Source organism: Plecotus auritus (assembly GCF_963455305.1).
Source record: "Plecotus auritus genome assembly, chromosome: 7".
Lineage (NCBI taxonomy): Eukaryota > Metazoa > Chordata > Mammalia > Chiroptera > Vespertilionidae > Plecotus > Plecotus auritus.
In genome coordinates, this window is record NC_137774.1 from 106,629,022 (window position 1) to 106,652,348 (window position 23,327).

Below are 23,327 nucleotides of genomic sequence, written 5' to 3' on the forward strand. Positions count from 1 at the left end.
CTCGCAACCCAGGACCCCTCAGGGGATGTTGGAGAGCTGGTTTTGGTGGCCGAGGGACCCCACCTGCCAGAGGGACCCCACCTGTGCACAAATCTGGGCACCGGGCCTCTAGTTTATAGGTGAAATTATATGACAGGAGTTTTCAAAAAATTTGGGAGAATGGGAAGAGTTAGTTGAAACAGGGTTGGCTCTGAGTTGATATTTGTTAAAGAGGATGATGGGTTCCTTATACATGGAGCCAGTGCTTTCCTTGTGATGATAGCTGTGTGCTGCATGAGGAAAGTTTTTAGAGCTCTGTGTCTCTCTGCTCCTATGGGTGAATGTTCTATTGCTCTAGGATGAAGACATCCAAATGAGCACATGGCTAGAGAGATGAAACAGAGCTGCAAGAAAGTGGGAGCTGCAGAGCAGTATTTGTGTTTGTTTTAAATATATTCATAGCAAGTTCTTTCCACTAAAAACTGAAAAGCAGCAGCATTTTAGAAGTTATCAAGCTGAGTGATGTGGGAGAGGCTAGTTGCCCTCTTCTCTTTTCCTTCCTCAGAAGCTGAATACTAATTGTTTGGCAGGCTTCACTGCCACCCAAACATTTCCCAGACTCGTTATCATGAGGTGTGGTCATGTGATTTAGTTCTGGCCAATGAAATGTGAGCAGGAATGTTATGTGGGACTTTCTGGAAGGTTCCTTAAAAGAACTGACTCGTCTAGGTGTCTCCTTCTTTCTTCTCCTCCCTCTTTTGTCTGCTCCTGGAAGGCAGATGTGAGGTGTAACAGAGCTCCAGCAAGCATGCTGGGCCACCAGGTGGCCTTGAGGAAGGAAGCCACACACCTGATGTGGCAAAGCAGGAAGAAAGCAGCCCAGTTGCTGACAACTCTCCGAAATGTCTTTTTCTGGATGCATTTTACAAAGTGAGAATAAATCTTCATGTGAGTGAGCCAAATTACTTAAGATTTTTCATGTATATGCACAGAGCCTTAATGCTAATTGATATAGGCAAATGACTATTTATTGGTAATAAATAAAGCACTGTCAATTTGATATTAACTAATCAAATGTCAAAGGGTATCAAGTCATTGACTCAGCAAATTCATTTGGAATTTTATCATGTACACCAAGAAATAGTATTGTTTGCAAGAGCAAACACTGTAGATAAGCTAAGCATCCGTGCATGGGAACTAGTGACATAAATGAGCCTTCAGCAGGATAGCAGGCAGCGATTCTGAGAATGAGATAGAGTTGTTTGCATTGCTATGAATGAGTCTCCGTTCATATTGTTGAGTAAAAAGGAATAAGTTACAAAAGAGCATGTGATTTGATCTCTTTTGTGTAAACAAATATATATGTATATATATTTATTTATATAATTTTTATATAAATATACATATTTATATAACTTTTTTTTCTTAGCAGAAAACAAAAACCTGTTAACCAAAGGGAGAGAGGGCCTGGGAGTTAGTGTGGAGAGAGGCTTTTACTAGTCACTATATATATTTTTGTATAGATTGAATTTTCTCTCTACTGTCTGTTTTTCTCTATATTAATAAAAAAATTACTTCCAGTAGCACACATTTGCTCAAAGTCTAATTTTATAAATTAATAGCACAAAGAGTTTTCACTTGTCGAATTTTCTTCAATATCACTCTCTTAACATTTAAGGTACAGTCTAATTTCTAGTCTGTACTAATTTAAATGGTTATAATAAAGGTGTTGTCCCACTCCCATCTCCCTGTCCCTGTCCTCCCCTCCCTCTTCCTCCCCTCTCCTACTCCTACTCCTTCTTCCTGCTTCTCCCCCACCCATAAATGTGTAGTGTTATGGACTCTCCATGAACAAAGTCTCCCCAGATCCCCTGTACAAGATGAGGGAGACCAGAACAAAGGAAAGAACCTCCCAGGAATGGCTGGGCCATGAAGGCATTCTGTGACCAGCACTGGGGACAATACCAATATTCTGCCTGAACACAGAGTCCTGGGAACACTCAGGGCCTCCAAGTGGTTTTCGGCAGGTTGTGTTTCTTTCAGATGAGTGAGGACACATGTACTCTGACAGTACTTGGCATGTGTCCGGGTGTTTATTTACTCAGGCGTCAAATGAAGGCAAAGGTTTATTTTGACTTTTTCCTCTGCTAAGGAGAGTGGGATGAGGACACAGCAGGGAGATAGCAGCACAACAGCCATTATCCATAAGGCAGATGGCAGAAAAGGTGACATTTGTTTCCAAAGGATCTCAAGGTGAAGCTCCCAAGAGCAGCTCAATTGGTGCTTCAATTTTAGGACAGTTATTTTTATGGGAAGTAACTTAGCGGCTGGCTGTGTACTTTAATGATAAAATCTGAACCCCGACAACCTCATGATCCAGAAAGGATTACTGTAGGATGTTAAGAAAACTCGGGTCTAAAGAGTGGTGAGTTCTACCTTGTAAAGCTGGAATCTCATGTAGATTAACATGAGTTGGTAAAATCAGTGAGATGAAGGGAGGAGTATGTGGGAAATATGGGAACTAGGAAGTTGTCACTAGACTAGGTGTATTAGTCCCAACCATTGTAATTATTAAGTAGATGTCCCATTTAAACCAACTTAAAGAAAAACCAGGATTTATTGATCCATGTAACTGGGAAGTTGGGTGGGTGATTTCAGGCACAGTTAGATCCAGGGCTTTCAACAGTACAAGGACATTGCCACTGCTTCTCTCTCTCAGCCCTGCTTTCATTGGTGTTGGTTTCATTGCCTACATGGTGGTAAAGATGTTACAAAGGGCTCTGCCCACCAGCTCAGCAATCCCGGCGTCAGGTACCTCTTTCTAGTTCCAACAATGTCGGGACTGGTCTTCCTGGTCTAGTTTGGGACATGTGTCTGTCTCTGAACCAATCATGGCTCCTGTGATCTTCTAGACCCAGACCTGGTACCCAGGCCTGAAGCTAGAGTCACAGCAGATTGGGGGTGAAGAATAGAGTTCAAGAGGAGGTTCACAGGGAAATGAGTGTGTTGTAATCAGACTCAGGAGGAGTCAACAGAAAATTAAATGTCCACTATACCAGTATAGGCTTCCAAGCTTTAAGCTCCCAGTAGCAAATGAAAGGGAGAAAGGAGCTTACCGCCCCACACACACACCCTTCTTTGAAGTGTTAGAGATTAGAGGCTCCCTGACCATAACCTGCAGTGGTCAGCAAACTGCAGGTGTGTTGACTAATGAGTTTGCCGACCACTGACCTAGATTCTTGATTCCAATAATTACAGGTTGTTGTTGTTCCTTGTGATTAAGCCCCTATCCCAGTGGTCGGCAAACTCATTAGTCAACAGAGCGGCAAACCGCAGCTCGAGAGCCGCATGTGGCTTGTGAGCTGCAGTTTGCCGACCACTGACCTAAGGCTTTGGTGCTGATTCTAGAGTCTTTGAGTAATTTGTTGTTATCCCAAATATTGGGGTTGAAGACAGATTGGGACCAAAAAAGACACATGCTCTTAGGAGTATTCCCAAACCTGGATGGATTCCCAGTCTAGATTTCCCCAAGAGAGGTACAATAATTCAAAAGTTTTTTTAAGAGCTTTATAATTCCTCCCCCAAACCTAAGGGAGCCAGCCTAATTTATTTTTATTCCATGATTGCCTCTGTTTTTAAAACATTTCAGAGCAGCCAATCAATGACACACTGGACCCATACTTAGGCATTCTGATCCCAAAGCAAGGGGAGCTCTTCTGTGTCTGCTGTGGGTAGAGCAGCAAAGAATGTTGGTGCTACCTTTCAGAAATGTGAGGTTTGAAAAGATACTTTTGTAAGACTGAGAAATGTTGTCTTGCATAATACACAGATTGAGTGGAGTCTGCAGAGACTTGGAAAATGCTGGATCAGAATGCAGATTATATGATCAGGTCAAGCAAGCAGAGAAAAATACATCATTGCCAGAGCTTTTTACCGCTAAAAAAATTAAGGACTGTGTGAAGACAAGTAGCTCACCTCAGAAACTGACACCTGCCGATTCCTTTTCTCACTGGGGAGAGCATATTCTGGAACTTCCTCTATGCAAGGTAATCAGGCATAGGCCTATTTCCAAACAAACATTAGTAAAAAGGAGTGGTATTGTTTAGAAATGTAAATAAAAAAGACAAAGGGGTCAATTTTGGCCAAAGGGCGGGTGGGGGGCGGGGGGGGGGGGAAGAAAGCTTGGGTGATGGCCCATAGTCATCTCTGTTCTCAGAAACTGACTGAGAATAATTGGTGGAGAAGGCACCCTGTCAGAGTTAGATTGCCACCTCTAAGCATGCTAGGCCATTTTCACAGGGCATCTGATCATTGCCAGCTTCTTTTATTTAGGAAGGTTCAGAAAGTTCAAATAAGACAACCCCTCTGCTCCCTTCTCAGTTCAAGAACATGACCCAAAGAGGAAACAAACTCTGGAAATGTCAACAACAGTTACTCAGTTTATCTGCCACACCTACTTCCTCACCTACAACTGTTGTGTGATTAGACCAGAAATGGCCCCTACCCAAGCCAGAACCAATTAAATTACTCTTTAGGGAGTCTGAACTGGGAGATGTAGATAGAATTTGCTAATATGGTTAAGGAACATAAGGGAACAGATATGTGCAATGTAAGCTGAGGCATTAGGGCACCAGCTTCTGCAAATCAGCCACCCACAGGACATATCTGATTCACAGCATGTTTTGTCTGGCTTACAGGTGATTAAATTTTAAATGATTGCCAACACATAAACAATGGAATATGTCACACTTAAAAATGGATGAGCTTCCAGCCAAACTGCATGGGAATTGTGACTACCTAAGAATGAACATGGTGATAACATAGAAGCCAGACTTGAGGTGTATTTGGGTCTTATCAGATTTTTAAAGCATACATTCAGAGACCATTGGAGCTCACCTGCACATATGTTCCCATGAGTATCCATTCAGAAGCATTAATGGGCACACTGCAGATTCACCTGCTGCCTGTGGGGTTCTACACAGAGTAAATAAAGCACTGTCAGCAAACTTACAGGAGACAAGATGAATGAAGAATTCTGCTTTATATAGGTGGCCCAGAGTCCCCACTACTCAATTTTGCTACCCAGACCCTGACCCTGAGCCTGAGGGACACGTGCAATTTTCATTTTGGACCCACTGTTTCATGTGTATGAGCCCCACAGGCCGTGGAGCCTGCGAACCTGCACTAAATGAAGGAGCTCAGCTCAGGAGGGCTTCTGAGGGGTTCCAGTTCCTGCCCTGACTGAGGTCTGGTTGTTAACAATTCCTGAATTCCCAAGATTTTTCATACCTAGGGTGTGCACTGTCCCTTCTGCCTGCTGTCCCCACACAATACACAATTTATTTGAGCAAATTTGAGTGGCTTCAGACCTGGAAGCCAAAGGAGCTCCAACTAAAACAACCTCTGAAAATTAACCTGGCAAAGGCAAGATGCCATGGGTTGTGAAACCAGACTGTGTGGCTTAATTTCCACGACATCATCTGGAGCCACTGGTCCCTTTAAGAAGGCCCTGCATCTACCATGTTGGTGGCCCCAGAACCCCTATTGATGTGGATGCTTTCAGGCTTCATCCCACCCACAGCCTCTGGGCAGAGCTCACTAGATCACAGAAGACATTAAGCTATAAAAGGCCTTTACTTTATTTCTTTAGCCCCCACATTCTTAAGTTGTCCATTTGTATATTTAGGAGATATTTTTAAATATGTGCTTGTGTTTTGCTGCATTTTGGTGACCTTGCTTAGAGGGGCTGGTGGGGGGGGGGGGCGGGGGGTTGGCCCTCACTGTCAGCACTTAGAGACCTGAGTGTTTTCTGGCTCTTGCCCAAGGGAGTGGGTGAGCAGCATGTTTTAGAGCCACGGTGCAGTTCTTTGCTCTTTTCTGTGAGTCAGAGTCATGTGTTATCTAAAATAGTTGGTGAGTGTGGGCAGGGCAATCCAAACATAATAGCAATTCATTAAATTTATTCCCAGGGAGACTGTGACCCCTCATCCAAAGCCTTAGTGAGGCTCCGTATGGCCATGGTAAGGGTCAGATTGAGCACTCCCATTGAGCTAACTGGTACAGCTCAGCCTTGGAGATCCACACTTGCCCTGACGCTGTGTCTTTAGGGAGTTGGGAGCAAGTAGATTTGACCAGGTGTCTAAAACTAAGCAGGCCCATACTTGTGGCTGGGCTTCCCCAATAAACTGCACAGAGTGTGTGGTTACCTAACAATGCAAAAACTCATTAATGCAGTTCAAGACCCAGGCATGTTTGGGATTTCTACATTTTTAGAACATGTATTTGCTGATATGGCACTCTCCTCCCACCACATACACTTGTGTGGACATATTATTGTGCTGTTCCCGTGAGTGTTCACCCAATAGCTCCTGCTGATTTTAAGACCAAGGCTAAGTTCTAAATCTACCTGGGGCCTGTAATGCTCAGCTGGCTGTTCAGCTTTAGATCACTGAAAGGGTAATCCCATGACTATTAGCCAACACATGTGAGACATGATGAAAGAAGGCTTCTGACTTGAGAAGGCCATATGGTGATGAGCAAACTCCAGGCAAGCCGCAGCTGTAATGCATCCGAGCACAGAATGGACACCCTTTCCTGGAAGTAGCAGTGGCCATGCAAGGAGAAGTAGTTGTTAAAAGTATTGCAAAATATCAGTGCAGCAAACGCTGAGCCATGTCCACGGATTACATGTGGCAAGTACCTGTTGTGTCAGAGAAAACTTTTAGAGATTGCTCTGTAGTGGGCAAGGAGGAAGGTTTGCTGGACTAAGAAATATTTGATTACCACCTAGCCTTGCATTAGGCAGATATGTGACTGAGGGTTTTCCTAAAAAAGCTTCCCTTTTAGTACCATTTTCTTTTTATATTTTTAAATATATTTTTATTGATTTCAGAGAGGAAGGGAGAGATAGAAACATCAATGATGAAAGAGAATAATTGATTGGCTGCCTCCTGCACACCCCCAACTGGGGATTGAGCCTACAGCCCGGTCATGTGCCCTGACTGCGAATCAAACCGTGATCTCCTGGTTCATAGGTCAGCATATAACCACTGACTCATGCCAGTTAGGCCAGTACCATTTTCTTGACATCCTTCCTGGCTATCACACATCCCACCTCACCACTACCCATGCTTTGGACAATCATCACTCTCTCTGCCCTCTTATATCCCTCATTTTTCTCCTGGAATAAGTATTAGCCACGATGTTGAGTTTTCTGAGATGATTCTAAGAGTATTATTAACTATTAAATAGAAAAATGTGTCCCCCCTTTTAGTGACTATCATCAGAAGAGGAAGGACCTGTGGACAATAAGTAGACTTTTTTACTTTCTTGAAACCACACATCATGGTTTAAGGCAGGCTCTGCTTAAGGCAAAGAAAATGGCGAACAGCATATCCAGCTGGAGACCAGAAGCATAAAGCCATCCAAATAGGACAGGGTCCCTGCAAGGGATTAGGGTTGTTGCTAGGTATTGCTGCTTTTTTTGTTGTTAGTGATTTTTGGTTTTGTTTTGAGAACATTTCTCCTCCTTTGGTGCTCACACATGCAGCAGCAACACTGGCTGGCACTTGGTATGGCTTTGGGACTGACTAGTCACTACAGCTTCCTGTTAAGAGTTTAATCTGAGGATCCCTGTCCACTTTATTTACGAGGACATTTTTAGTGACAAGAGAGTACAATTGAGTTGAAAACGTTGCTTTCAGACTATAGTTATTTAGCTTGAATCTCACCTTGTTGTCACTTGCAAAGGCTAACCCAGAGCCCAGGCTCCATATAAATACAAAAATATCACTTGATTGCTTTATTGCTTAAATTTGCTAACTTTTGAAAGCAAAGTCATGGAGACTAAGGAAAGGAAGATTCTAGGATTGTTAAACTTGCTAAAGATTTTCACTGATTCCCAAATTATTTCTGAAATGATCGCATTTGGAGGCATATCCTATGCAATGTATCCACCTGTTATAGCCCCCATGAAATGGCCATTTCAAATGGTAATGACTCCAGGAAGTAAATCCTATTATTGCTAGATAAAAATCCCAATAAGACTTAATTTGTTTCAAAGTAATTTACCTGGACCTCTTTACTTACCTAAGTTAATGGTTCTTATCAATGTCCCAGTGCTCAAGGAAGGTAGTAGGAATATTTTTCATTTTTTATAAGGAGAAATAGAAAAAAATTAAGACAACATAACTAGAGCATGTTCCCTCTGAGTGTAGATCTGTTTCTTTTTCTCCTATCACAATTCCATCACTTCTCTTGCTAATATTTTCTCATTTCTTTCTTAGTTCTAAAGATTTTCTTCTAATTTATTTCACTCTCAAATTCCCCACCCCTCCAATAATAGATTTTCTGTTCTCATCCCAGAGTCTTTCCTGTCAACATTTAACCTTACATCCTCCTCATTTCTTCTACTTCATGATTTCTTCCTCATAAAATCACAACTGGGTGGGCATCTGCCACCCTTGCAACACTGGCTCAGTGGGATATCTGATAAACTCCCAAAGCCTTACAGTTTGACAGTAGTTAAATTCTGTATCCACGTGGCCTGACGTCCTTTTCATTTAACACACCATTCTGATTACCTGTAGATAATCCTAGCCCCTTTGGAGTCCTTAACAACCACCACCAATTTTGAATATTTCTCCCAATCTCCTGACATTATGACAATTTTCTACACTTGCTGAAGGGTGGGTGGTGCCATCATGTCATGATAGTCAAAGTCCTCTCACATACTTCCCCAATTTTCTTCCTAATTCTGACTCCCCACCTGCACTCTATTCAAATTCAATATTCATTCTGCTTACCTGGTGTTTTCCTATCCCTTGCTGGAGAGGGCATTGCTGTAAAGTTGTCTAGATGATCGACAACCAGAAATATGCAAGGACCTCACAAGATCATAGGCCTGAGTCTGGATTGTAGGCCTAATTAGAGAAAGAGGACAACTCACAGTTGCACATAAACATGTTCCCATTTCAGCTTAAGTAAGTCACTAATAGAAAATGTAGCTGTTTGGAGAAATGCATTGTGTTTTGGGTCACCTCATCTTCCAAATCCATTTAACGAGCTTATTTCAGATTTTTAATTAGGACCAAACCAAAGCTATTGAAGACTAGAAAATAAAGTAACTACATCAGGATCTTATTGCAAGTTGATTTCCTCAACCACCACACTTGAAGTGAGCATCATTAGCTGAGTTTAAATACAATAGAGATATCAGAGAATTTGAACAACCAGCCACACAGGAAAGGCTGTTTAAACAAGTTTCCAAAAATCAGTAACTAGAATGACATTTGATATGGCATTTGGTGAGCAACACAGATCAAATGAAAAATGTTAGTTAGACATGGTGATGACTAATGATAAAATAATGATAAACTACCTATTGCTTAAATATCTATGTGGGAGAAAAGAGGTGACAAGGAGGGCAGAGCCTTTTGTATGAAAGTCCCCACTGGTGAGACTGCCAAGTGGTTCTGAGCTTCCGCCGGATCCTGTTTTGAAGGCTGGCCCTCCAGAGGTAATCCCATAGTGGTTTGCAAAAGCTTGGAATCTTTTATAATTCAACAAACATAGCCCCCACCTCTGATAACTAAATCAAAGTTATCAGGGTATTCAGTCTTAAAGCTCCAAGATGATTCTGCTGTGCAGCCAGAATCAAAAGTGGCAGCTCTAAGAGGTCTGATGACTTTGTATTTTGAGGGTGGACAAAGAAATCTGGTTTCCTTTCAGGATGGTGCAGCAAGAGCCTCAACTGATGATCCTAAAGAAGTGAAACTTCCAGTGAACCAGAAACATGGATAAATCCTAAGGTATGGGATGTCGACTGGATTGATGCAAAAACAGGAAACCCGTTCTAAAATGTGCACAGAAGACTATTGCCACAAAGGTGAAGGGGGCACCAAGACTACTCCATCCCCAAAGATGGAAAACACCAGAAGCATGAGTGTATTAAGGACCATGGACATGTAGGTCCCTGGGGCACTGCTGTAGGAGGGACCAGAGATTCATTTTCCAGCGATGCCCTTTCATCGACCCTTGAACCAAAGAGCAGTGACAGGTCAGTCTCCAGGTAGGGAGCCCAAATTAGACAGGCATGGCCATAGGTCATGAGGCTGGCCATTGCCAGAGGAATGGGGTACCAGAACTGAACACCTCATTGAAATCCCACCCAGTGACATCCCTCTCCACTAGGAATAGGCCAGAGGACAATTCAGACCAGCAATATCCCCAAGAAAAACATGGCAACCTTATCAAACACTTATTTTTACTGAACAAAAGTTAGATTACTGCCAATTGCTCTTTTAATTTGGCTCTAAAAGAATTTTTTAGAGTCTAGCCATCTCTGATGACTTTGAGTTACATACAGAAGATAGCTGGATAAAACACACCAGACAATTTCAAAAGGTAAGTCTTACTATCTGACTCTTTTGGCATATCTTTACTACCCAGAATAAAATCCGTAGAAATAATACGAATATAATTTTCAAAGAATTCATACATGGTGGAGTCTTAGAAGGAGGAACTTCTAAATGAAGGAAGGTAGAGATTCTCATCTCGCTAATTACGAGCATTTTTCCTCATGGAATAACCAATGCTTCCAGTGTGTCTGGGGAACTTTTGTTTGCAGGCAAGCATGTATATAGGGCCAGAGCTTGTTGGTTTCTGTTCCAGAGAAGGTTTCCAACACCCCCTTTTCCTGGTAATATTCCAGGACCGGTTTTGTTTGGTCTTCGTAAGCCTTCAGTCTCTTGATGAGTATCTCTGGTCTGTCGTCCTCACGCTTAATGAGAGGCTCTCCCGTCAGATCATCCACGCCCACCACTTTGGGAGGATTGAATTCAAGGTTGTAGACGCGGCCACTGGCTGGGTGGACCCAGCGAGCAGAGAGGCGTTGCATGATGACCTCAAAGGGCACGTTCAGGTGCAGCACCAGGTGTGTCTGATACGCTCTCTCCAGGGCTTCGGCTTGTGGGAGTGTCCGGGGGAAACCACACAGCAGCCAGCTGTACTGAGCGAGGTTTTTCAGCTCCTGGAGGGTCAGCGGAGTCATGATGTCGTCCGGGATGAGCTCCCCCTGCTTCACGAAAGGCTGGGCCAGCATACCAGTTTTTGTGTCCCTCAGTATGTTGTCTCGGAGCAGTTCCCCGCTGGAGAGCTTCTTTAGCTCGAAGTGTCTGGTGATGCGCAATGACAGGGTGTGCTTGCCGGAGCCTGGGGAGCCCATGATCACCGCGCGCAGGAGCTGCCCGGCCGCCCCCATGGCTGGCAGCCAGGCCCGCCGCGCTGACAGTTGGACCCCCGGCCTGGCCTGCGCGCTCCCGGCTCCTGGCTCCCGGCTCCCGGCTCCCGGCTGGAGGCTTGGCAGCGCCTCGAGGACACGCATGGGACACGCGCCATGAGCGTGCAGCCTGCAGAGGAAATGGATTTAAAAAGTAGACACTGCCGAAGAGCCAATTCATGAGTTGAAAGATTGAGACAATAAATTTCTCCCACGATGCAGCATAAAGAGCTGAAGAGATGATATGTAGGAAAGGAAAATAAAGAAACGAAGTGTAGATTCAAAAGTTCCACCATTCACAAGTAGAAAATGAAGAGGATGGAGGGATACAGTATTTCAAGAAATAATTAAAGAAGAGACAAGGATTTCCCAGAATTAAAGAATGAGTTGTAAGAATGGACAGTGAAACTGTCCAGACTGCATCTCGGAGCAAATAAGGGCAGCGGTGTGAGAAAAGAGGTTTCTGCTCGGGGCTGTCCCCACGGCTAGTTTGCAAGGCAACTTGGCAGTGGCTAATAATTTTTTGAAAATGACCTCAGAATCTTCCTTAGACAAACACTTCCCAACAAGAAGGCACATATAAGATGTTCACTTCAGCCTCATTTTTAGCAGTGAAAAATTGTTAACAACAGAAATGTTCAGTAATAAGAGAATGGATAAGCGAGTCATAGCCATACTGTGGAAGGTCAGGCAGCAGCTAAAAAGACGGAGGCAGATTTCTGTAAGCTAACATGAAAAGATTTCTAAGACATAACTGCAAAAAGTTGCAGAGTGATATAATTTGTGTTCAGTTTGTGTTGAAGTGTGATGTAACTTATGTTTAAATATACCTGCTAAGTAAATTGGGGAGCCAAGTTTCAAGCAGTGGAAAGACATGACTTTGTTTTTAAAAGATTGCTTGTCTGCAAGAATAGAAGCAGGGGGAGCTGTCAGGAGGCTATTTCAACAGGCCAGCAGAGAGGTAAGGAAGTACTGTTTAGCCCGACCGGCGTGGTTCAGTGGTTGAGCTTCGACCTATGAACCAGAAGGTCATGGTTCAATTCCCAGTCAGGGCACATGCCTGAGTTTCAGGCTCAGTCCCCAGTGGGGGGCATGCAGGAGGTAGTCGATAAATGATTCTCTCATTGATGTTTCTATCTCTCTCTCCCTCTCCCTTCCTCTCTGAAATCAATAAAAATATATTTGTAAATATATATATATATATATATATATATATATATATATATATGCCTAAGCAACCATTATGACCAGACGACCAGATGACCGTAGCTATGACGCGCACTGACCACCAGGGGGCAGAAGCTCAATGCAGGAGCTGCCCCCTGGTGGTCAGTGTGCTCCCACAGCCAACCTCCCGCAGTCCCTCTCCTCAGCCAGCCCACTGGATCGCCTGATTGGGACTGGGCAATGGCCTGATAGGCTCCAATCGAGTCAGACCAAGGGACCCCACCCATGCATGAATTTGTGCACTGGGCCTCTAGTGTATATAGAAAAAGAAAGTACTGTTTAAATTTAATTTCTCCAGAGTGAGATTGAGAATCTTCTCATTTGTTTTTGGACCATTTGTATTTTATTTATGTAAAATTCTTAAATTGACAGTTACAAGCTTCAGTTACTTCCTTGGAAAAACGTTTTAGGTTTCATTTACTCCAGGAGCTGTGCAAGACCCTTTCTTTGTCTTGGGGAGTCCGATTGCACTGGCTTAATACAGCATGAGGCTTTGCATCACATGGTGCTAATCCTAATGGGAGGATGCTGAGCCACCAACCCCGCAACCACTTCATTCTCTTCCATTCTTGGGCCGCTTCACTTCTAAAAAAGATCCATAAAAATAATCTGATGGGCTGTTCTCATTCTATAAACGAGAGAGAGAGCTATTTCCAGAAGACAGATTTTGGGAGCACAAGCCTAATTTCTGTATTTGTGTTTTGTGGCAGCAGAGTAGCACTGCTGCTCTAATTTCTCAGGCTTCGTTTTTATTAGTTCTCTATTTTTGGTCTTTAAATAGTGATATAATCTCTCTTATTGTTTCTGTGTCCAAAAAAGTCTACACTGAATACCTAAGAAGATTCAAAAGATAGATAGATGGATATTTAATAGAAATTTGGCCTACATCCTGCAGCCAAGGAAAAAGAAAAGATGTTATCATTTGAAACAGTATTTTTTATAATACTAATTGATTTGGATGCTATTGTTGAGTTTTAGGATAATTATACACACACACACACACACACACACACACACACACACACACACACAGGATCCCACCAAGGCCTTTCTATCCTGGATAGATTTAGACATCTAGTATATTCACCCTTTGCTTGAGGTATCTAATTTGGTACCAGACTCTGGTCTCAGAATATCCCAGGGAGAGTATCTGCAGAGAGTGGGTATCATTGGTTTGACTCCAGGTGGGAGTGGGAGAGGATGGCCCCCAGAGTAGCACAGAGGAGGCACACTCCACGTGCGCCTGCTGGGCCCTGTCAGACCCCTAAGCACACTGAGTCATTCTGGCTCCTGAAACCACCTCGCCTCTTCCTCCTTTTCCAAACTGCTGTCACATAAGCTGTTTGAGAAAAATGGTTATGAAACTTGGTCTTGATAGCATCTGACGAGAGATTCTTTGACAAAAAACCATAACCAGTAGCCAAATAATATCATCCAACATATTTGACCTCATTTAGCAAAAGAAAAAAAAAAATAAGTCTAATGCCAACTCAAAAGTTTATTGACATTTTCTAGGTATTTCTTTACAGTAGCAGAAGCCAAATGGCAGAGCAGTAAAATAGAAACAGCAGGGCTTCTCCGATTAGGCCTAGTTTTACATTGCTAATCATTTTGAGGTGAAAATTTCCATGTTAATTTATTGCCCACTCCCTAAGGGAGAGTTAGCAGTGTAAGGCATCCAAGGAAACAGAGCTAAGAGCCCCAAGTAGGATAGCAGGTGAGATCATCATTTGTTCATGGATTCAGCACTTTCAATGGGCATTTATCTAGGTGTCTAGTTGTTCTAAGCACAGGGGACGAAGCCCATGGGAAATACTGAAGCCTGAGTGTTGGTGACTTTCTAGCGGGCATTGTGGGCCAGTGTTGCCCAAGTGATCTTCTGGGGAATTTGAGATGATTTTAGATCTCTGCCAGAGAATGTTTCCCACCCCTACCCCTGGGTTTGATAAGTATATTTTATTTTTTACACTATTTTATTATGGAAATTTCAAAGATACATAAAATTAGAAAATAGTATAGCCCCATGTTTCAACCATGGTCAACGTTATGCCAGTTTTATTCTATTTGATGTTTTTCTGGAGTATTTTCCAATCATGTTTTATCTTATTTTTTTTTTCTGGAGCATTTTAAATACTGACACTTTTTAATTTAATGATGGAGTATTTATGTTTTAGAATGTATAAGAAAAAACATAACTAGCACATCATACCTAATACTTCAGAGTAGTCTTGCTTAGGACAAAACTTCACTATAAATTTAAGTTTTAAAACTGCTACAGTTTAAAAACGGACATGGCAAAGTTCAACAAGGGAGTATATAAATGACTAAAGTTTATGACATTGGTAGAGGAAATAAGAGATTAAGAGGAGGTAAGAGACACTCCCCTCATCTGCCCTCTCTCAGTGAAGTTACAATGGTCAGAAGAAATTCCTTACTCTATAGAAAATGCTAACACCATGCCTGGCACTTAAGCACCTATGACAGAGAAGGTAATATGCTTTTTGGAAGGCATCTTTGATTCCAGAGAACTGATGCTGGCTAACATTTATTAAGAAACTACTGTGGGTAGACACTGTGGTGGGAGATTTACATGTATTATCTCATTTCCTCTTCATAGCCACACTATGAATAGATGTTATGATCCCCATTCTTGAAATAAAAAAATTGAGGCTCAGAGAAATTAAGTAACTTAAAGTCGCAAATCTATTAAGTGGATGAGCCAGGACTTGAATTCAAGCCTGTCTTCCTCTAAGTCCATGTTGGTTTTCCACCAAGCTCCCCAGGTAGCCAGGGTCCATCCCCAGGCCTCCAGGAAGCAGCGGGTAGTCTGGAGGCCTGGTGCAAACCCGATTCTTCCATTTGCTAAGGTTGTGACCTTGAACATTTCACTTCACTTTTTCTGAGCCTCTGTTTCTTAAGCATAAAATAGGGACAATAATACCAATAAAGCAATTTGCAAGCACAACGTGGAATAATTTATATAGAAATCTGACATTGCAGGCACTAAACGTTTATACTCTGTTTGAAGGCTACTAGCAGGGCCTGTGATTTTAAGCAGCCCCCTTCCCTTTCCGGGTCTTGGTGTCTTCAGCTGTAAAGATGAGGGGGTTGGCCCTTAACGTCCTGCCCGGGATAACGTTCCAGAATTGTATTCGATTGAACCTCAGTGACTAGTACTGACTCTGAAGTTAATGGAAATAACTAGGTAAACTTCGATTCAATGTGATTTTATTTGTAATTATTTATAATTGTCTTAGTCTGGATTCCTTAGAAAGCAAAGCCTGACAATGCTTTGTTGCTGCTGCTGCTGCTCTGTTAGAGATACAATCCCAACGAGCAGAAGCCAGAGATACTGGAGTGAGGCTGGGGAGGAGGGAGAGAAATTTGAGCAGGCATAACTGAGCTGGTTGCCACCAAGTGCAACTGATCGCTCTGTCTTATGGAACCATGCTCTGAACAGCTGCATCTTAGGGCAGACTGTCTAGGGCAGTGGTCGGCAAACTGTGGCTCACGAGCCACATGCAGCTCTTTGGCCCCTTGAGTGTGGCTCTTCCACAAAATACCACGGCCTGGTTGAGTCTATTTTGAAGAAGTGGCATTAGAAGAAGTTTAAGTTTAAAAAATTTGGCTCTCAAAAGAAATTTCAATTGTTGTACTGTTGATATTTGGCTCTGTTGACGAATGAGTTTGCCGACCCCTGGTCTAGGGTGAGAAAAAAAAAAGAGAACAGATTTATCTACTTTCCATTTCCCAATTGGTAACATTTTGACCATGAGATGTTAATTCCTCTGCAATTCTTGGTTGTGCAATTCTGGGCTTGAAGCAAGGTTCCCTGCACCCCCATCTTGGGGAAGCCCAGGATGGGAGGTGGGAGGCTTGTGGCTTGGGCATGAGGCTGGGTGCACCTGGGAGAAGTAGGTGGAGTTGGTGGCCACAGTGGCCAAGTGTGTAATACAGTACTTCCACCCAACCAACTCCCAAACAGAATCTGAAGGGGCTTTCTTCATAAAGTAATGATGAGGATGCAATATAATTCATAGAAATTTTAAAAAGGATTTCAGTTTCTTATTCTGAAAAGGAAGGGTAATAATAATGCTTACCCATAGGGTTGTTGCAGTGATAGAGTGAATTCAGGAAGTTAATATTTATAAAGCATTTAAAGTATATGTGGCATATGAAAGCCACTATGTAGATGTTTGTATTTAAAAAATAAAATACTAGCTATATGAGCTTAGATGGCTTTGGCAACTGAGCATTAAATTTACCTCTAAGCTTTCTAGCAGTTCAGGAAAAAAGGAAATATGATCTGAAAGAGAGCCAAGCATTTAATTGGCATGAAAACCTAAAGGGAATTGATCGCAAGGGACATTAAAAAGCAGAATGAGTGATGTTTTCATAATGGTTTAAATATGGCTAATTCTCTCACTGATACTCTATCAGATATAGCTATTTCTTCTGGAAGCTATGATAAAGTTCAGCTCTGTAATTTTCTAAGCATTATTTTGAATCAGTGTTTCTAAAGCAGGGGCAGTGTTGCCTCCCAGGGGTCATTTGGCAATATCTGATGATATTTTTGGTTGTCACAACTTGAGGTGGGAGGTGGGAGGGTGGTAAAGGTACTGACATCTAGTAGACAGAGGCTTAGGATGCTATTAATACTGCATGGGATATACCTATACTAAAAAATATATTTGTTGTTTATCTGAAATTCAAATTTAACTGGGAACCCTGTAGTTTAATTTGCTAACTCTCGTAACTCTCGCTGCTAAATTTTCTTCAGTGCATAGGACAGCCCTCCACAGCAAAGCGTGGTCTGCCCCAAATGAGAATAGTAGTTAAGTTGATAAACCCTGCCCTAAGGGAAGTATAGATCTTTGCATATTTTCCTAGAGGAATGGAAACATAGTGTAGATGTTAAAATATATTTTCCTTAGTCAGACTTTTAAGATTAGTTAGCTGACAATTAGTTTCAGGTCAAAACCTTGGGCCTCGGCCTAATTTATTTATGTCTGTGATGCTGATGAGAGCTCAGGTCCTGTCTCCAACAAACAAGTGACAAAGTGGACAAAGTATAGGAAACTCCTTAAACATCCCCACTGCTCTTTAAATACCTTCTGTCCATATCAATAGTTTGACAGTTGCTACCTCCTGCCTCGCCTGGTTACATGGAGAGATTTTTTGCATAAACCATCAGTTAACCCAGAAACATTTACCCAGACTGACATTGACTAAGGTGATTTGGACAATAAAAAAGAGGCAGAAAACAGAGGCTGTGATACTAAGGGCCTTGCATTTCAGTGGCAGAAGTAACTCAAGGGAAGGATACTCTGTGTCTTCACGTGGGATTAAGTAAAGGTCAGAGGTTGGCTGAAGGACATGCTGGGACAGAGAGCTGGGGGAAGTCCATTTTCCAAAGGAGGGGCTGTGAGTGTGGGCAGTTGTTGGGCTCTGGGGTCATGTGGTCTTTCCAAGCAGGGAGTCCCAGCTGGCACATGGCTCTGGATGAGGGTGGCATAAAAGACAGAATTTTAATCCTTCTTTCTCAAACTAAACTCCCTTTACTTCGCTGGCTGACTGTTGCCAAGGTCCACATCACATTGCTTTTTCAAATAATTTTATTAGACACTTCTTCATGTAATAGGAACCAAATAGTACATCACAAAGAAAATATTCTCTAAGCAGAGCTGGAAAAGTCCACAATGTAAACTCCCTCGTGAAAATATCGATGGGTTAATCCTTCACCTCCACCTGCTTCCCAGACCTACCTAGAATGAGATAAAGGTGGTTTATTGGCGTCTTCAGTTATTGTCCAGAGGATATGCATTGCATTAAAAAAAACCTGCAGAGGGTACATTACTAACCATAAAATGGCACAGAAAATGGGAAAATCAGCTGCTGTCCTTAGCTAAATTGCTGTTTAAGAAGGTGGAAGATGCTCTCTATCCAGTGCTGGCTCACCTGAGGTTGCACAAACATCTGTCATATTCTTAATCCATATTCAACTTTATTTTTCCTTTCTTTAGTTGTGGGGAGGTGGCCCCTGCATTTCCAACTTCTTCATGCCACAGTGAAAAAAAAAAAAAGAAAGAAAGAAAAGGAAGGCAGAACCATGCTTGGTATGATGTAATGTAATAACAGATGTTCACACCGGTGACCCTGATTCACCCAGAAAGGGTTCAGTGACACTTAGTGTCCTCTGTTCAGAGAGCAGGGAATTTTTATCATCCACTTCTGAAAGCTTGCCATCGAAAATAGCTGAAAATAACTCGTTTTGTCTATGATTGAAGGGTTAGTTTCAATTCTCTGAAAAGCTGACCTCTGTGGTGCACTGCCTTCTCCATGTGGGCTGGGAAACAAGGTGCTGCTGTACCTTCCGGAAGTAATGTGCTGCGGTTCCCAAAGACACAGATGATGGAAGTGGACAGTTCTCGATGGCATAGTCATTTTTTAAAATAAACTTTTTCTGATGGAATGATGTTAGATTTACGGAAAAGCTGTATAAATAGTTGTTTTCATAAATCCCATCATTCATTTTCCCCCATTGTTAACTTACATAACCAAAGTACATTTGACAGAACTAAGAAACACATTGATGGGTACATTACTATTAATTCAACTCCAGACTCTGTTTCAATTTCACCGCCCTTTGCATTAATAGCCTCTTTCTGTTCCAGATTCCAACCCAGGCAACCACACTGCGTTTAGTTGCCCTGTGTCCCCAGTCTCCTCTGGTCTGTGACAGTCTCTCAGCCTTTCCTTGTTTTTCTTCACCTTGACAGTCTTGAGAAGGACTGGCCAGGTATCCTGTAAAATGCCCCTCCCCCAAATTTGGTTTTGTCTGTTGTTTTTCACATGATTAACTGGGGTTGTGGGTTTTGGGAAAGAATACTACAGAGGTGAAATGCCCTTCTTGTCACATCATATCAGGAGCATATGATACCACGTGACATCTCTGGTGATGTTAACCTTTATCTTTTGGTCCAGGTGGTGTCTGCCACATTTGCCCTCCAGACACAACGCCAGGTACTATGGGACTGAGGATCATAGGAATTCAACACCTGAGATCCAAACTCAAAGGTTTCACAACTGAAACTCAGTATGTCCCCAAATAATGTATCATCTTCCCCTGCAAGCTGCTCTTCCGTCAATGTTCCTAATCTCAGTATCCACCCAGTTACCAAAGTCAGAAACCTGGGAGTCATCCTTGACTCCTGCCTTTCTCCTGCCACTAAATCATGCCCAAGTCCTACAATTCCTGTTTCCTAAACATCTTAACCCTTCCATTCCTCTCTGGCCCCAGGTCATTGCCCTCATCCAAGTCACATTACCAACCACACACCCAAATTACTATTGCAGGCGCTCAGCTGGACTCCCTGCCTCCAGTCTTGCCCCCTTCAATTATCTTCTACTTTGGAGGCTAGAGAAAACAAATCATATTATTCCCCCAGTTAAACCGGCCCTACTGTCCTGAGGACAAAATCTGAACTTCCAACAAATTTACATGCCTCCAAATCTCTCTTTTGATTATGCCTCTAGTCTTCCTTCCTGCCCTCTTTGCCTCAAACTTCACTTACCAATCGTAACCAGCTTTTTTTTACTTTCCCAAATACACTCTTGTCTCACCTCGAAGGACTTCACACATGCTCATCTCAGTTTAGCATATGCTATCCTCCAACCTTAATTAGTTTTCAGTTTTCAGCTTAAATACCTCTTTTTGCAAGAAAAACTGACAAAGACTCTCTCTTTTGAGTCCTCAAAGGAGATAGCCTCCTCTGAGCCCTCTTTTCATCTAGGCCTCATCTTTGGCAGGTTTTAGCAAGAATTCTGCTAAGTCAGTTTGGCAAGAACTGATCAAGTTCCTCATTCCCACCCTTGATGTCTGAGTCCCTGACCTGCCTTTAGCAAAAATCCTGTTAGGTCCATTTAGCAAGAATCCCCAACCCTTGATGTCTTCTCTTGGTATTTTTTGGTCTACTGACCCCTTCCCTCTGCTTCTTAGCTGTGAATCCCCAGCTGTCTTGGCTGTATTTGGAATAGAGCTCAGTTCTATACAGAAGTCTCTTTTCCTACTGAATAAAATCTGCCTAGACAGCCTTTAACTAGTGTCTGGCTTTTTTTCTCTTTATCAACAACTCCCTGACCCCTAGATGACGTTAGGACCCCTATCACACACCTCTTCTACCTCCCCTGCCATGATTCTCATTATATTTTATAGTAACTTCTCTAAATATGTGTTGTTGTTTATTTTATGAAACTGCAAGTGTGCTGAGAACAAGGATTAGGTCCAGGTCACCTTTGTATCCCCAGTACAGCCCAAAGCTGTGTAGGACAGTCAAGGTTTGTGGAATAATGGAATGAGTTTTGGGGTTGCTCACTTGCCTGCCTGTATGGAATGTTCCACCAGGACAGGAAGTTTTAGATAGTTTGGGGGACCATCCTAAGGTAGTGTAGTTGGCCTGCACCATGAATGAATCCGTATCTACGTCTGCACCCTTGAGCAACTCTCCTGGGTCTGGTCTGCCCTGGAGCAGAAGCACTGATGTAGTTTTCTCTAGCAATGCTTCCAGGTACAAGTGGCCACTGCCTAACTCACTCACTTTCTCAGGCAGAAACTCTCATCACAAGTGCATAAAGCTCATTCTTGCACTCTCTACATTTGTTTACCTGTCTTTGTCTCCATTTTTGGCTTCTACAAAAAAATAGAGTAGACCTAAGTTAATCAATTATAGTGCTCGGGCACAAAAAGGTGATTGCTAAGTTCTTCATTTAATGTAACCATTCTTCATTTTGCATCTGTCTCTCTGCTTATTTATTTCATTGAAGCTTAGAGGCAGTTGACTGCTTTTGATGCATTTTGGGAGACTGACCAAGAGTATCAGGTTCATATTAAGTTTGAATGGGGGCTTTCTGCTGTTTTGAAACAGATAAATGACCAATAATTTTCAAACAGAAATGTCTGCATTTTAATAAGTTTGGAATGTAGGTAAAGGCAAACAAAACAAAGATTACATTAAATAAAAATTAGCTTTTATTAAGCAAATAGGTTAGAAGCAAAAGATTGTCATTAATCTGACATTAAGAGACCAAAGGGACCACCTGTAAGTCCTTCACAGACTACCAAACTGCACTCCAAAGGGGAGAGGCCTCATCAAAACCCATCTATCTACTGAGTCTCTATCATAGTTTTAAAGGTTTATGGAAAAGAGAATTCTATACCTCTGTGGCAGATCCTTCTCGCTGTTGGAAATGCTGACTCTGGGAAACCTGAGTCTATTGATTTTTCACTTAAATTCTTCATGCTGCAGGTAAAACCTAATTCCTTTTGTCTTTTTTGCAGTGTAGGAGGAAACAGAAGCTTAAAGAGGTTAAATTACTTGCCCATAATTTCAACTAATAAGTGGTAGACTTAAGATTTGGGTCTTAATCTACTAAAGTAGCCCCTCTTTTGTTTTTAACCAAAGGACTCCTTGCCTGGTTAATTAGATTGTTCAATAAACAAGCTAATTCACTTCCTTAGTTAGTTCAGATTAAAGATAATGCCCACTATTGTCCATAAACCCATATTTTTCTAACTCTGTGTCCAGGGGTCCAGGTTAGTGTGAGGCAGCTACCAGGCTGCCTTTGGAAATACTGGAGATGGAAATAGTAGACTGCAATGTAGCATCGCCTGGCGTAGTTCATGAACAAGCTAGTATTCCAGGCCATTAGTACAGTTTTCTACTTCATATTATCTTATAAGATCTGACATTTAAAAAGTGGTAAAAGCTAATCTGAGCTCAGGACTCTGCCTCAAATCCCTTGTCTGTAAAATGATGATCATAAGACTCCTAGTAAGGATTGATGCCACAGTACATGTAAGGAGGTTGAAACAGAGCCTAGTTGATAGTGAGCTTTCAATAAAGCTTACTATATTGGGCATCAATATAATTTAAATAATATATTTAAATTATTACCATTATCTTTGTTATTATTATTGTTGTTGTTGTTATAAAATAAGAGCAAGGTGTTTAAATACAGCCACAGCCAATTAAGTGGTGACTAGGCCTCTGCACTAAGGTCCTGACTGGCCAGTGACTCAGCAAGTCAGGTTGTAGCTCCAGCAGCTGCAGCTAAAACACACAGCAAGGGCCCTAACCACCCTGAGAATTTTGTACATTCATTTTAGCTTTTCCCAGAATTATATCCACTCTTGAATTTACTAATATTTACTCATAAAATATTGTTGTATTTAACTCTTGTCCCCAAAGCCTTACTTTGTAGTGCTCCTATTTATACTCTATAATTTGGGGCTTCTGTTTTTCATTATAGCTCACTGATTATTCACATCCAGTCCTGGTTATTAGTCTTATATCTACTCTTCAAATTTTTAACTATTCTTCTTTATACAGAATTCCTACTTTTGCATTCTTACTGAATTCTTCTGACTTTTCTCTCATCATTTGTAATTTTGTTTGTTTCATATTCCATTTGACCTTTGTCTAATCTTGCATTAACATTTCTTACATAGCTCATCTGTTTGCTTTTTTACACTTCTTAAAACTTAATAACCTTTGCTTAAGCACATAAATGCTCAAACTGCACAAGAAAGTATACTTACTATAAAAACACAGAGAAATGCATACAATTCTTATAAGCACTTGTCCATACTTTATTAGCTTCAAATATTGAACACTTGTCTAAAAGTTGTAATTGTAAAAACTCTATTATATTTAAATACATGAAACAAACAAAGCTCAGAAATGCATAACATAATTATGAAATGTTCCCTGACCTTGCCAATTTTCATGAATGAACATGCTCTTATTATGGAGACCACTAGGTACTTGCACATTCATTAGCTGCA

The 23,327-nt window shown here is 41.9% G+C and overlaps 1 protein-coding gene and 1 long non-coding RNA gene across 4 annotated transcripts in view; one reads left to right on the plus strand and one right to left on the minus strand.

The window, feature by feature from the left end:
- LOC308254324 overlaps positions 1-23,327 on the plus strand; it is a 95,769-nt gene that overhangs the window by 26,146 nt on the left and 46,296 nt on the right. For 2 of the 3 annotated variants that reach the window (XR_013961212.1, XR_013961213.1), the window contains exon 3: positions 9,709-9,788. This is a non-coding gene — a long non-coding RNA (uncharacterized lncRNA). Of the gene's footprint in view, positions 1-2,119; positions 2,233-3,808; positions 4,026-9,708; positions 9,789-23,327 lie in introns of those variants that run through there. The other variant, XR_013961214.1, reaches the window with a different exon arrangement.
- On the minus strand, positions 10,541-11,502 carry LOC308254323 (GTP:AMP phosphotransferase AK3, mitochondrial-like; the record flags this gene model as incomplete). The annotated part of the gene is made up of 1 exon (XM_080680288.1): positions 10,541-11,502. The coding sequence occupies exon 1, from the start codon at positions 11,360-11,362 to the stop codon at positions 10,541-10,543; it is 822 nt and encodes a 273-aa protein (XP_080536414.1). The 5' UTR covers positions 11,363-11,502.